Source organism: Mustelus asterias, chromosome 22 (genome assembly GCF_964213995.1).
Source record: "Mustelus asterias chromosome 22, sMusAst1.hap1.1, whole genome shotgun sequence".
NCBI lineage: Eukaryota > Metazoa > Chordata > Chondrichthyes > Carcharhiniformes > Triakidae > Mustelus > Mustelus asterias.
In genome coordinates, this window is record NC_135822.1 from 62460267 (window position 1) to 62475339 (window position 15073).

Consider the following 15073-nt stretch of genomic DNA (forward strand, 5'->3'; position numbering starts at 1 on the left):
TCAACTTGACCAAAAGCCCCAGATACAATCCTCTGCTGTTGGTTTGGGTTTGTTCTGTCAGCCTTCAGCCTAAGGTTTGGGTTGGGACAAGTATTTGACTTCAAATGGATAAGGATCAAGCCGGTACTGTTTCGGATGAAGAGTTTTGGTCGTGCCTCTCCACTGGGTCTTCAGGTGAGCCAGTCCTCAGCTCTTGCACTCCCTTCTTAAACCTTTCCACCCGTCTCCTGCTCTGAAGACTTGCCTTGAACTTTGACCAAACTCTCCCAGTGTTTATTTTGTGGTTTGGCCTCACGTTTTTTGGTCCGATAATGCTTGTGTGACATCTTCGCTACACCAAAGCGTCGCGTAAATGCAGGTTGGTGACTGCCAATGCTTCGGAGACCTTTTACGACATGAACTGGGTCACAATAGTTGGCAAACACCGGGTGAAGCTACCAAGATGATACTGTCTCTTTAAACACCGTGGATATTCACACACACCCTAACCTGACACCAATGCACTGAGCACCAGAGGAGAAACATTGCAGGAAGTTCAAGTGATTAGATGGTCAAGTATTAGAACCAGCCCAAACTTTAGACCAAAGAGCTGGTTCAAGAGTTCATGTTGCCCTCGGAGAGACCATTGAACAGAGCAGATTGTGTGTTCCCGTTGCTAGGTGGAGAAGGAGAACATATCAAAGCAGCAAGGGTAAGGGGCAGTCATTCTCAAGTCAATCAGGGACTGTTGCTGCTTTTAAATAACTCAATCCTCAACTTATCTTCAAAACTCTGCTGCAATGTTGCCGCGATGGCACAACACATGCAATCTTTCATTCCAGATTAGTTTACCAAGCTGTGCTGGAAGATGTGACTGTCAGCAGAATGGAATCATATTGTGACTGGCTGTTTCAGTGCATCAGTAAACACACTGATAGGAACAGGGGGGCTCGAGACAGCAGCAGCACATTCAATCGCTCGTGGCTTCAATCCCCATTTCCAGCGTCTCGAGCACATCATTGTGCGAGGACTGACGTACGAGGAAAGATCAAGACTGTGAGTGAGGGACATATTCGCTGGAGTTCAGAAAGAGGGAGAATCCCAGAAACCTATAAAATTCTAACAGGGTGGATGCAGGAAGGACATCCCCATGGTGAGAGTGTCCAGAACCAAGGGTCACATTGCGAGGATATGGGGTCGACTGTTTAGGACAGAGATTTGGAGAAATGTCTTCACCCAGACTGGTGAGACTGTGGAATTTGCTACCACAGAAAAATAGTTGAAGCCAAAACATTGTATGCTTTCAAGGAGATTTTATATATATATATATGGGGCGAATTAAAGGATATCGGTGGATCAGGCTATTGAGTTGGATGCTCAACCATGATCAAAATGAATGGCGGAACAGGCTCGAAGGGCCAAACGGCCTCCTCCTGCTTCTAGTTTTTATGTTTCTATCCAATTTGGGCAGTCACTTCAACATTGAACTGTGGGAGCACTGCGTTGCCAGAGGCACTGTCTTCACACTGCGTTGCCAGAGGCACTGTCTTCACACTGCGTTGCCAGAGGCACTGTCTTCACACTGCGTTGCCAGAGGCACTGTCTTCACACTGCGTTGCCAGAGGCACTGTCTTCACACTGCGTTGCCAGAGGCACTGTCTTCACACTGCGTTGCCAGAGGCACTGTCTTCACACTGCGTTGCCAGAGGCACTGTCTTCACACTGCATTGCCAGAGGCACTGTCTTCACACTGCGTTGCCAGAGGCACTGTCTTCACACTGCGTTGCCAGAGGCACTGTCTTTACACTGCGTTGCCAGAGGCACTGTCTTTACACTGCGTTGCCAGAGGCACTGTCTTCACACTGCGTTGCCAGAGGCACTGTCTTCACACTGCGTTGCCAGAGGCACTGTCTTTACACTGCGTTGCCAGAGGCACTGTCTTTACACTGCGTTGCCAGAGGCACTGTCTTTACACTGCGTTGCCAGAGGCACTGTCTTCACACTGCGTTGCCAGAGGCACCGTCTTCACACTGCGTTGCCAGAGGCACTGTCTTTACACTGCGTTGCCAGAGGCACTGTCTTCACACTGCGTTGCCAGAGGCACCGTCTTCACACTGCGTTGCCAGAGGCACCGTCTTCACACTGCGTTGCCAGAGGCACCGTCTTCACACTGCGTTGCCAGAGGCACCGTCTTCACACTGCGTTGCCAGAGGCACCGTCTTCACACTGCGTTGCCAGAGGCACCGTCTTCACACTGCGTTGCCAGAGGCACTGTCTTTACAGCAGATATAAAACTCTACCTGCTCTCTTCTGAAATAAGAGATCCCAAGGCACCCCTTCGATGATCAGTAAAGGATTTCTCACTGATCTCGGGCGAACGTACGAATTAGGAGCCGCTCGGCCCCTCAAGTCTGCTCTGCCATTCAATAAGATCAGGGCTGATCAGATTGTAACCTCAACCCCACATTCCTGCCTACCCCGATAACCTTTCACCCCCGTTGTCAATAAAAGATCTATCTAGCTCTGCCTTAAAAATATTCAGAGACTCTCACTTCCACTGCCTTTTGAGGAAGAGAGCACCAACCCTCAATTGCTCATCTTTGTCTTAAAATGAGTAACCCTTTATTTTTAAACAGGGACCTAGGTCTACTTCTACGCCTACTTCTCTAAGCTTGAGCAGATACAAACCTCACTCTCCAACCTTGTCCTCATAAGACAACACACCCATTCCACTTCTCTGAACTGCTTCGAATGAATTTCCATCATCCTTAAATAAGGAGACCAATACTTGACAAAATACTCCAGATGTGGTCCCAATATTGCACTGTACAACTGAAGAATAACCTCCCTACTTTTGTAATCAATTCTCCTTGCAATAAATAACATTGTATTAGCTTTGCGTATGACGTGCTGTACCTGCATACTCACCTTTTGTGATTCATGCATGAGGATGCCCAGATCCCTCTGCATCTCAGAGCTCTGCGGCCATTTAGACAACAGGCTTCTTCTTTATTCTTCCTGCCCAAATGGGCCGCCGTTTAACATTTTCCTAGTGTCAGATCTCTGCCAACTCACCTAACCTATTTACCTTTTGTAACCTCCTTTATGTTCCCCGTATCGCTAGAACAACAAAATTACTGTCTGTGGAACAAATGTTCTGATAAGTTTTCCATCATTGCAACAGGAACTATAATTTGTTTCAGCTTGCTCAAGGCATGATGTCGATGCAGTTTTTATCAACCCAGTAGAGTTTTCAGACGGTGCGCATCGAAGGAGTGGTCAGAATAATGTGATTGAGGTACGAAAAGAAGTAGCGCCAAAACCTTCAACCTTTCCTCCTTACCCTACCCCACCCCAACTCATTGAGTTGCAAACTAACCCAATGATGACCCAGCCCGGGAATGAAAGGCTTGACGTACGAGTAGTATTTGAGGACTCTGGGTCTGTACTCGATGGAGTTTAGAAGGACGAGGTGGTGGGGGGGTGGGGGAGCCGGATCTCATTGAACTAAACAACACAGTAAATTTACCTGTTGGCAAACATCCAACACCAGAGATTGGTTTTCGTATTTCTTCACTCGGCAAGCATTCCTTTACAGAGAGAAAGGGAGGGGGAAAGAAAGAGAGAGAAAGAGAGAGGGGGAAAAAAAATCCATGAAAATAGTCAAATCACATCATTTCACATCGAACACAAGATTTTATCTGACCTAGGTTTCATTAACTGAAGGAGCTAAAGCGCATGCAGCAGCAGTGGGCAATCCAAGGGCTGAGACAAAAATAAGGAACAAGAGAAAGAATTTGCATGAAATGAAAGATATTAATTTGAAATACAAAAGGGCACTTGAATTTCATTGCATGCCAGCACAGTTCCAGCCTCCCATTCGCTAATGTTACACACACACACAGATCGATTCTGTGAACACAATTTACACACAACCACCCTTTACCCAACAGAGAAACTGTCCCTTTGTGCTGACTGAGTTGAAGGCAGGACAAGGGCCGTGTGGAACATTTTGTGGTGCTCTCATGTTTGGGGAACCTATTATTTTCAATCATGGTGAAAATCCCCTAGTCGCCACACTCCGGCACCTGTTCGGGTACACTGAGAATTTAGCATGGCCGATGCACCTAACCGGCATGTCTTCCGGACTGTGGGATGAAAGCGGAGCACCCAGAGGGAACCCATGCGGACACGGGGAGAATGTGCAGACTCCACACAGACAGTGGCCTAAGCACTGAATCGAACCCGGGTCCCTGGCACTGCGAGGCAGCAGTGCTAACCACTGTGCCGCCCCACTGCAAAGCGAGCCACACGCATTCTGCGAGCGAGGCAAAAGTTGAAGACATTCAGAGATTGAACCCATCATCACAAAGGCACCATTTAATGTCACAAAACATGATCGCACACCTTCCCAACATCTCTTTCATCGACTCCGACAAACACAGTTGACTTTTGTCAAGATCTACATGATGTGAAATATTTAGCCTCGAGGAGGATGCTGCAGTGGGGAAAATAAATGGCTGAATCTGCACCAAGAGCGAATAGGTCAGGAATCAGAGGTCAAAGATTGGGAATAAATCGGCCAAAGGGAATGAGGCAGGAGGAGGAGAAATCTCTTCACACAAAAGGGTGAGGATCGGAACCAGAAATGGAATGTTATAATCCTGGGGTGGGAGTGGGGCTGGAAAACATGGCGAGCCGTTCAAAGGTCCATCGACTTGGCAGGACTGGAAAATCCTGCTGGATGGAGGGGCTGTCAAACTGTGTCCCAAGGGAACTTCCAAGAGGCCGTTGGAAAGACACTAACTTGCAGGGTTTATGGAGGAAGAATTGGGAATGGTGCATGGGAATGAATTGGGAAAATCTTTCAAAGAGCAGTCAGAGGCACAATGGGCCAAACAGCCTCATTCAATACTGTGGATGTGGTGATTCTGGGCTGCGTTAGAAAAGAAACGGAAGGATACGTCAGATGAAGTGAAACCAGAGGACGTTCCAATGGAGCGTGAACACTGGCACTGACCCCCTTGGAACCAATGACTGGCCTGTTTCTGTTCTGCAAATACTCTAAGGCTAGTTACAGGCTGAATGTCTCATGTCCCAGGTTTCCACCAATGTCCCTTCACCGGTGGCCTACCCTAATTAATTCTCCTGGCCCATGTGACTGTCGTAGGAACAGGAGTAGGCCATTCAGCCCCTCAAGCCCATTCTGCTATTCAATAAGATCATGGCTGACCTGTGACCTAACTCCATGTACCTGCCCTCGGCCCAGATCCCTCAGACTTGAACCAGCATCCACCGCCGTTTGAGGAAGAGAGTTCTAAACCTCACCCACCCTCTGTGTGTAGAAGTGTTTTCTAAAATCTCTCCTGAAAGGCTTGGCCCTAATTTTTAGATTATGGCACCTGGTTCTAGAACCTTCAACGAGTCCTGTCCTTAGAGCTGTCCCAGCTTTCCACCACCACTATTACTTTGTTGATGACCTACCCTAGTTAATTCTGCTGGTCATGTGGCTATCCCTTCAGTTGTTCCAGCAGAATGCCTCACCGATTTTAATGTAAAATTCCTGTCTCCAGTGGAAATCTGCTGTTTAAATAGTGAAAAGACACGGGAATAAAAAGGTGCTTTTGTATTTTTTCCTCCCCCACTAAAGTTAAGCAAGACAGAAGATTAATTTCCGCTCCACATCCCTACGGAACCTCAAATGAGGAAGTGTGTATGTGAGGGGTTTGGAAGAACTTAGCCAGTGAATTGGGCTACACCCAATCTTCCCCCTCCAAAATGTATTCTTTTTCTGTTAAATGTTTGTAAATGAAGGGGAGGAGGAGAAATGCACAAATTCAAGGTTAGAAATATCGTCCAACCACGGGGCGGCACAGTGGTTAGCACTGCTGCCTCACAGCGCCAGGGACCCGGGTTCAAATCCTGGCCTCGGGTCACTGTCTGTGCGGAGTCTGCACGTTCTCTCCGTGTGTTTCCTCCGGGTGCTCCGGTTTCCTCCCACACTCCAAAAGACGTGCTGGTTAGGTGCATTGGCCATGCTAAATTCTCCCTCAGTGTACCCGAACAGGCACCGGAGTGTGGCCACGAGGGGATTTTCACAGTAAACTCATTGCAGTGTCAATGTAAGCCTTACTTGTGACACTAATAAATAAACTTTACTTTTTACAATTTCTCTGAAAGTTTTCAGTCTGACAAAGTGGTCTGTCATTGATGACACACAGTTCTGGGTGAGCAGTCCGTAATCATGACCTGGATCTCCAGAGTTTGGAATTGCTGCCTCTGCCCCTCTGAGTAAGGCAGTGTTGGACGATGCACGGAGAGGAATTGTTCGTTACCAACAGAGAAGAGATGCTGTATTCAATACTGCTAAATATAATACAAGTAACAATATCAATTGGGAATCATTTTCTCCAACAAACAGATCTCCAATGAAAGACACCAATTCAAAGATACTAATCGTGAATTGAGGAAGTCATTAAACAGAAGTCACATTTAAGATCGGCTGTGATTGCACTGAAGGACGAAATGGTTCACTCCTCTTCCCATGTCCCTCTGTTACTCCACCAGAGATCAGTGATGTCCCCTGAGCTCACAACACATCGAATAAACAAGACAATCGCCCTTTTTAGTGGTCCAATGCGGACATTGAATTTCAAAAAAATGAAGCTCTCTTCACCTGAACTAAAGCTGAAGTTCCAAAGTTTATTTATCAGTGTCACAAGTAGTCTTACATTAACACTGCAATGAAGTTACTGTGAAAATCCCCTAGTTGCCAAACTCCCGTTGCCTGTTCGGGTACACTGAGGGAGAATTTAGCACAGCCAATGCACCTAACCCGCACGTCTTTGGAGTGTGGGAGGAAACCAGAGAACTCAGAGGAAACCCACGCAGACACGGGGAGAATGTGCAGACTCCACACAGACAGTGACCCAAGGCCGGGAATGGAACCCGGGTCCCTGGTGCTGTGAGGCAGTGCTAAACTGCTGCTTTCCTTACATTGTGATAAAAACACTCTGACCAACAATGGGTTTTTTTTCCCACCTCGAGACTGGACTTCAATAAATTTCCGTCTGGCCTCCCATCCTCAAACTTTAGCTCATCCAAATCTCTGTAGCTTCTACCCAATCTCACACCAAGTCCTCTTCACCTGTCACTCCTGTGCTCACTGACCTGCTGCAGTTCCTGACCCAGCAACACCTCACCTTGTTTGAAATTCTCATCCTGGTTTTCAGATCCCTCCATCACCTCATTCACTCCCCCTGCCCCCCACAATCTCCTCCTGCCCGACAACTCAATAAGAACTCAGTTTCCCTTCAAGACTGGTCTCTGCTGCAACCCCACGCTTCACCCTTCTATTGGCGGTCTGACCTTCAACTGCCTTGGTCCTTAACCCTGGAATTCTCTCCGTAAGCCTCACCACCTTTCTCTCTCCCTCAAATGCATCGCTTAAAACCTCCTTCTCGCTTCTTGCCACCTGTCCTTATGTCTTTTTCTTTGGCTCGCTTTCTCCTGTGAAGCATCTTTTGCAATCTTTACTGCATTAAAGACACCATCGAAAATACAAGTTGGTGTCATCAGGGGGGGTGGGCCAGTCACCAACTTGGTATCAACTGGTTGGAAAAAGGGCCATTTTGGGGATCAAAGAATCCCTACAGTGCAAAAGGAGGCCATTCGGCCCATCAGGCCTGCACAAGACAACAATCCCAGCCAGGCCCTATCCCCGTAATACCAAGTATTTACGCTGCTAATCTCCCTGACACAAAGGGGCAATTTGGCATGGCCAATCCACCATGTGGAAGTGTTGGAGCACCCGGAGGAAACCCACGCAGACACGGGGAGAACGTGCAAACTCCACACAGGCAGTCACCCGAGGCTGGAATTGAACCCGGGTCCCTGGTGCTGTGAGGCAGCAGTGCTAACCACTATACCGCCCTTAGCGATGGCAAGTTTGAATTGAAGTGATAATATTTCCCTTCTTTTGAGTTCTGCGTTCCAATTGAAACATCTTCCAGACCAAATCGGACCCTGAAACAGCTCTACCTCATCATACGCCCCTGGAGATGCCAACTTGGAGTTAAACAAAAGACATGCTGCCAGGCAAGAGTACCCCTCCAATGCCTCTAAAAAAAAAACGATGCAAACAGTGGAACAATGTTCCACCCCATTACTCATCACACGGGACATAGGTTTAAAGGAGATGTATGAGGCAAGTTCTTTTTGTTTTTACACAGAGGGTGCCTGGAACTCGCTGCCGGGGGAGGGGAGGTAGTGGAAGCAGATACGTTAGTGAGTTTTAAGGGGCATCTTGACAAATACATGAATAGGTTGGGAATAGAGGGATACGGTCCCCGGAAGGGTAGGGGGTTTCATTTCAGACAGGCAGCATGGTCAGTGCAGGTTTGGAGGGCCGAAGGGCCTGTTCCTGTGCTGTAATTTTCTTTGTCCTTTTAATAAAACGCTTCCAGTCAGATAGTTTGCTAATTAGTATTCCTACAGTACAGAAGGAGGCCATTCAGCCGCATTGAGTCTGCACCAACTCTCCAACAGAACATCTTACCCAGGCCATGTCCATGTAATCCCACATATTTACCCCACTAAGCTCCCTTGGGACACTGAGGGACAATTTCGCATGGCCAATCCGCCTAGCGTGCACATCTTTGACCATGCTAAATTGCTCCTTAGTGTCCAATCCACCTGACCTGCACATCTTTGGACACGAGGAGCAATTTAGCATGGCCAACCCACCTCACCGGCACATCTTTGGCCTGTGGGAGGAAACCGGGGCAAACCTATGTAGACACAGGGTATACGTGCAAACTCCACACAGACAATTTCTCAGAAATATCCTGCAGGACAACGGCAAAAACAAATGCAGGAAAATTGCATTCATAGACTTGTACAGTGCAGAAGAGGCCCTTCGGCCCATCAAGTTTGCACTGACACACGAGAAACACCTGAACTCCCACTAATATCTGACTGAATAATTTCTCCATGACTGGGCTTTTCAATTTCCTTTGACATTGCCGCACAAGACCCACTGTATCTGTACGGTGACTGGCATTCTGGATTAAACACAGGACATTCCAGAATGATCAGCAAACCGGAAAAATTAGGTCAATTAATCATCTATAAATGGGTGGAGCGAGCAATAAGCTCCAGCGAATTAGGCAGGTCACGGGAGGGTGAAAATGAACTTAATATCTTACACAGAATGCAGCTGCACCAAGGTGGGGCAACACCCATTGTTCACTCAGTAACAACACAATACTGGTGTCCAATTTAACCAGAGCAACACAAGAGGGATCTACAGGAGTCTTACAATAGCCCCGTTGAAAGGTTACCCAAATCAGCAGGTAAGCCAACATGGTAGAGGGGTGGTGGGGAGGGGAGAAGGAGCTCAATCCACTATTCAACTTAAATCACCTACCCCGGAGAACAAACATTTAACATCCGATTGGAACGTGGTTTGAAACAGAGTTCATGGCCAGGATTTTCCAGCCACGCTCCCCCCCCAGAAAATCTCAAGGTCAATGGACCTTTTGCACGGTCTGCACGCACCCCCCCCCCCCCCCCACCCCCCACTAGGATTCCCGGAGAACAGGTGTGTGCAGGATGGGAGAATTCCCCTCTTTGCCTCCATTGCTCTCTCTGCTTGGGACTGGATTCCATTTTTATTGTTTCATGGGATGGGAGCGTCGCTGGCTGGGTCAGCACTTGTTGCCCACCCCTAATTGCCCCTTGAACGGAGTGGCTGGACAGACCATTTCTAAAGAGTCAACCACATTGTTGTGGCTCTGGAGTCACATGTAGACCAGACCAGGTAAGGAAGGCAGATTTCCTTCCCTAGAGGACATTAATGAACCAGATGGGTTTTTCCGACAATCGACAATGGTTTCATGGTCATCAGTAGATTCTTCATTCCAGATTGATTTTATTGAATTCCACCGACTGCATTGGTGGGATTCGAACTCAGGTTGCCAGAGCATTACCCTGGGTCCCTGGATGACGAGAACAGTGGCAATACCACTCTGCCACCACTTCCCCCAATTTATTATTCTTGACGGGGTGGCACAGTGGTTAGCACTGCTGCCTCAAAGCGCCAGGGAGCTGGGTTCGATTCCCGGCCTTGGGTCACTGTCTGCACGTTCTCCCCGTGTCTGCATGGGTTCCTTCCGGGTGCTCCGGTTTCCTCCCACAGTCCAAAGATGCGCAGGTTAGGTGGATTGGCCATGCTAAATTGCCCTTCAGTGTCGGGGGACTAGTTCGGGTAAATGCATGGGGTTATGGGGATAGAACCTGGATGGGATTGTGGTCGGTGCAGACTCGATGGGCCAAATGGCCTCCTTCTGCACTGTTGGGATTCTATGATTCTTTGGGTTAAAAAAAGCTTGTTGATATCTGTGCCAAAACGTGTGCTTTTTCTGGGTCGTTGACAGTGCAACTTCATTGAAGTGAACCGCTGCTATCATCTTCTGTAAACTTGGATTGATCATTCACCCCGCCTGACACTGTAGACCATTTCATCCTCTCTATCTCCAGCCCAGTCTTGTATCTTGGCGATCAGAATGGGTTGCGCCATTCAAGCTCGAATCTGACCAGAGCACTGTACAATTTGACCATCACATTCCCTCATTGGTAATCTACTGTGTTCGCCATGTAGCTCAACACTCCTAGCGACTTATAGATTGCCACTCAACATGAGCTGGATAGATCTGTCATCCCTCTGAATGCCATTTGCCATTGTTCTGCAATTACACGCTGTAATCTCGAAAGGTTGCCTCCACTAACCCTTTTCACTGGATATTTCCTGCAAAACTAATCACTTTCGCAGCCTGCTTCAGAATTGAGGTCAATTGTTTAATTAGAACAGCAGCAGTCCCAGCACTGAGCCCTCAGGCACTAGACCATTTAGCCTCAACTCTGAAATGATGACACGAATGCTGTGGCTTGGTTGGTTAAAGCACCTGTCTCATAAACAGCAAGTCCAGAGTTCAAATCTCGCTGGTTCCAGTGCTCCAATGCATGGGCTTTAAGTGAATACCATCTGGGAATATTGATTGTGTGGGTTAGCTTGATTGGCCATGCTAAATTGACCCTAATGTCAGGGGATTAACAGGGTAAGTATGTGGGGATAGGGCCCCGGGTGGGATTGTGGTCAGTGCAGGCTCGATGGGCCGAATGGCCTCCTTCTGCACTGTTGGGATTCTATGATTCTAAACTGGTGAAAATCTGATTGTATGCATGAGTGATCGACTCTTGGCCTTTTGGCTACGATCAAAGCGTCAGGTCAAGCCCAAGATGGGGTGCTGTGCCTCACCTTGGGAACTTGGGTCATGTTTGTCTCTCTCAGGGGGACCTGGAATTGGATTCTGAATTTGGCTTGTGGAGTAAGCAGGAATTGGATTTGGGTTTGCCTGGTCCACTCGAGCATTGGCCTTGTCACTTTAAGAACGGAGTAAAAATTTAAATAAACAGGCACTTGGAAATGCCTATCCATCGGGTAACTTCCATTCCCAAGTTATGTCCCATATCCTCAAAGACTTCCGTTCAATTCAGGACAATATAGACAGGCTGCTTAGATGGACAGAACATTGCCAAATGGAATTAACCCATTAACAAATTGCATTTCGGGAGGATTAAAAAGGCAAAGACAAGGCAAAGGAACATATAGAATGAATGGTAGGACACCGGGAAATACAGAGGACTGAAGGAACCCTAGGGTGCATATCCAAAGATTGCTGTAGGCAGCAGGATAGGGTGGTTAACAAGGCATTTGGGATAGTTGCCTGTGACTCGAGGCATAAGGTTATGATAGAACTGTATAAAATGCTGGTGAGGCCACAGCTGGAGTACTGCGGCAGTCTGGTCACCACACGATAGGAAGGATGTGACTGCACTGGAAAGGGTGCAGTGGAGATTCACCAGGATGCTGCCTGGGCCGGAGCGTTCCAGTTATGAAGAGAGGCTGGTTAGGCTGGGGTTGTTTTCCTTCGAGCAGAGAAGGCTGAGGGGGCGAACTGGTTGAGGTGTACGAAATTGTGATAGATATAGATAGGGGAGAGAGCAAGAACCTTTTCCCCTGAGTAGAGGGGGGTCAATAACCAGGGGGCAGAGATTTAAGGTCAGGGGATTTGAAGAAAACCTTTTTCACCCACTGCCTGAAAGGGTGGTAGAGCGGGGGAAATCTTCACAACATTGAAGATGCTTTTAGACGAGCATTTGAAACAACATAGCACACAAGGCGACAGACTAAATGCTGGGAAATGGGATTAAAATACATTGGTGCTTGATGACCAGCACAGAGACGATGGACCGAAGGGCCTCCTTTTGTGCTGTAAATCTCCATGAGTCAATTTAAAACAAACCTTGGTGTTAACATCAAAAAGACACCATCGCTTAAGCTTTACCAGACCACTGGCCTTGTCACGACAACAGTGTACACTTATATAGCGCCTTAGCACCACCAAACATACTTCAAGGAGGAGTGGGATTAAACATAATTAGACACCAAGCCACAGAAAGAGATATTAGTACAGCTGAACTAAAGCTAGTTAGGTTTTCAGAAGCATCGTGGAGAAGAGAGAGGCAAAGAGACAAAATTTTGGAAGATAATTGTAGAACTTCGAACGTCAGCAGTGAAAGGCATGGCCAGCAATGGTGAAGTGATGAAAAACAGTGTCAAAGAGGGCAGGCTGAAGGAGTACAGAGATCAAGGGTGACGATAGGAATCTGGATTCCTCCCAATAACCAGTCCAATGGGCGGCACAGTGGTTGGCACTGCTGCCTCACAGCACCGTGGAGCCGGGTTCGATTCCCAGCTTGGGTCACTGTCTGTGCGGAGTCTGCACGTTCTCCCCGTGTCTGCGTGGGTTTCCTCCGGGTGCTCCGGTTTCCTCCCACACTCCAAAAGACATGCTGGATAGGTGCTAAATTCTCCCTCAGTGTACCCGAACAGATGCCGGAGTGTGGCGACTAGGGGATTTTCACAGTAACTTCATTGCAGTGTTAATGTAAGCCTACTAGTGGCACTAATAGATAAACTTTAAACTTAAACCAATTGTTCTCCAGGGATTATAGGCAAAACTAATGGACCAGCATTTCCAAGTGCCTGTTCTGTCACTCTTGTTAAACATTAACCTATTTATAGTTCACTCATATCTCTCCAATAACGTCTTCATGATGATAATAAATATTTCACAAAACCCTTTCAGTGCAATGGGATAAATTAATCTGTCCTTCGGGAGCTACTGCGCTTGCCTCAAGTTCAATTAGCATGTCTCCCACTTCCATCTCATTTATGATAAAGTCAATCATTTTACTTGAGATATCTTTGTTTGAAGGGTATAGATCACTTTGATCTTCTCTGTGAATTCATACAGGAAAGAGTCACTAATAGTATTTATTACTTTGCGCTCATCCTTCTTCAAGCCTATTTACACCTGACTGCCTCATTGCTGTTATGGAAATCAGAGAATGTTTAACTCCACGTACATCATCTTTTCCCAGCTCTCCTATCACTCCTCGATTCACCTCTCAATATACTTCTTACTTTCCGTTCTTTCTCCGTTTACTCTGCAGGATTTGCACTGACCACTTCCTCAGTTTTGTTTTCTTCTCAGACACCATTTTGAATCATGTTTGCTGATCTTGGTTCGTGTCCAAAGATGTGTAGGTTAGGGGGATTGGCCATGCTAAATTGCCCCTTTGTATCCAAAGATATGCACGTTAGGGGGATTGGCCATGCTAAATTGCCCCTTAGTGTCCAAAGGTGTGTGGGTTTGATTGGTTAGCCATGGTAAATGCGCGATTACGGGGATAGGGTGGAGGGGAAGGCCTGGGTGGGATGCACTCTTTCGGAAAGTTGGTGCCGACTCAATGGGCCGGATGGCCTCTTTCTGCGCTGTAGGGATTCCATCGTTCTAGAAATACTTTTATCCTGTAGATACTCAGCATTATCCCGTTTGAAAAGGGGAAAAGGGGAACCAATGGATGGACTGTTATTGCATAAAATAAAAGGTAATGGCGTCGAGGGTGTAGAGTGACATATCGGCTTGGATTGAAGACGAACCAGCTAACAGGAAACAGAGTTGGCATCAATGGGTCTTTTTCTGTTTGGCAGGTTGTGAAGAGTGGTGTGCCACAGGGATCAGTGCTGGGGCATCAACCTTCTACTCTTTAAATCAACGACTTGGATGAAGGGACTGAAGGAATTGTTGCTAAATTTGCCAAAAAGGTAGGTAGGAATGTAACTTGTGAAGAGAATGTAAAGAGCTACAAAGGAACGTAGATTGATTAAGTGAATGGGCAAAAATATGGTGAATGAAACAATGTGGGCAAATGTGAAATTGTCCATTTTGGCAGGAAGAATATAAAGGTTTATTATCTATATGATGGTGCAGAGGGATCTGGGTGTCCTTGTGCATGAATTATAAAAGACTAGTGCACAGGTACAGTAAGTAATTAGGAAACGTTATCATTTGTGAGGGAAATTCATTATGAAAGCAGGAAGGTTATGCTTCATTGGTGCAGGGCACTGGGGAGATCACATCTGGAGTACTGGTCACCTTATTTCAGGAAGAATGTAAATGAATTAAAAGCGGTTCAGAGAAGGTTTACTCGACCAGGAATGGTTGGCTTTCTTATGAGGAAAGGTTGGAGAGGTGAGGTTTGCATTTGCTCGCATTTGGAAAAGTAAGAGGCAACTTGATCGAAACCGTACAATATCCTGAGGGATATTGATGGGTGGATGTGAACAGGATGTTTCCTCTCGGACAGAGAATCGAGAACTAGGGGGTCACGGTTTAAAAATAAGGAGTCATTCATTAAAGACAGGGGTAGGGAAAATTGTTTTCTCAGAGGGTCGAATGTCTTTGGAACTTTCTTCCTCAAAAGGCAGTGGAAGCAGAGTCTTGGAATGTTATTAAGGAAGCACTAGATAGATTCCTGATTAGCAAGAGGGGGAGGGGTGAAAGGTCACAATCGGCTACGATTTTAGTGAATGGCGAAGCAGGTTCAAAGGTCAGAGTGGCCTCCACCTGTTCCCAATTCCTATGTTCGGATAACCATGTACCTTCTCCCGAAACTTCACCCCGAT

General features: G+C 47.0%; 1 protein-coding gene across 3 annotated transcripts in view; it reads right to left on the bottom strand.

Moving 5' to 3' along the window:
- Nucleotides 1-15073, bottom strand: part of tacc1 (transforming, acidic coiled-coil containing protein 1) — a 155090-nt gene that overhangs the window by 37931 nt on the left and 102086 nt on the right. For all 3 annotated transcript variants that reach the window (XM_078239389.1, XM_078239388.1, XM_078239386.1), the window contains one exon: nt 3509-3569. In XM_078239389.1, the coding sequence (XP_078095515.1) occupies nt 3509-3569 (61 nt within the window). The remainder of the gene's footprint in view (nt 1-3508; nt 3570-15073) is intronic.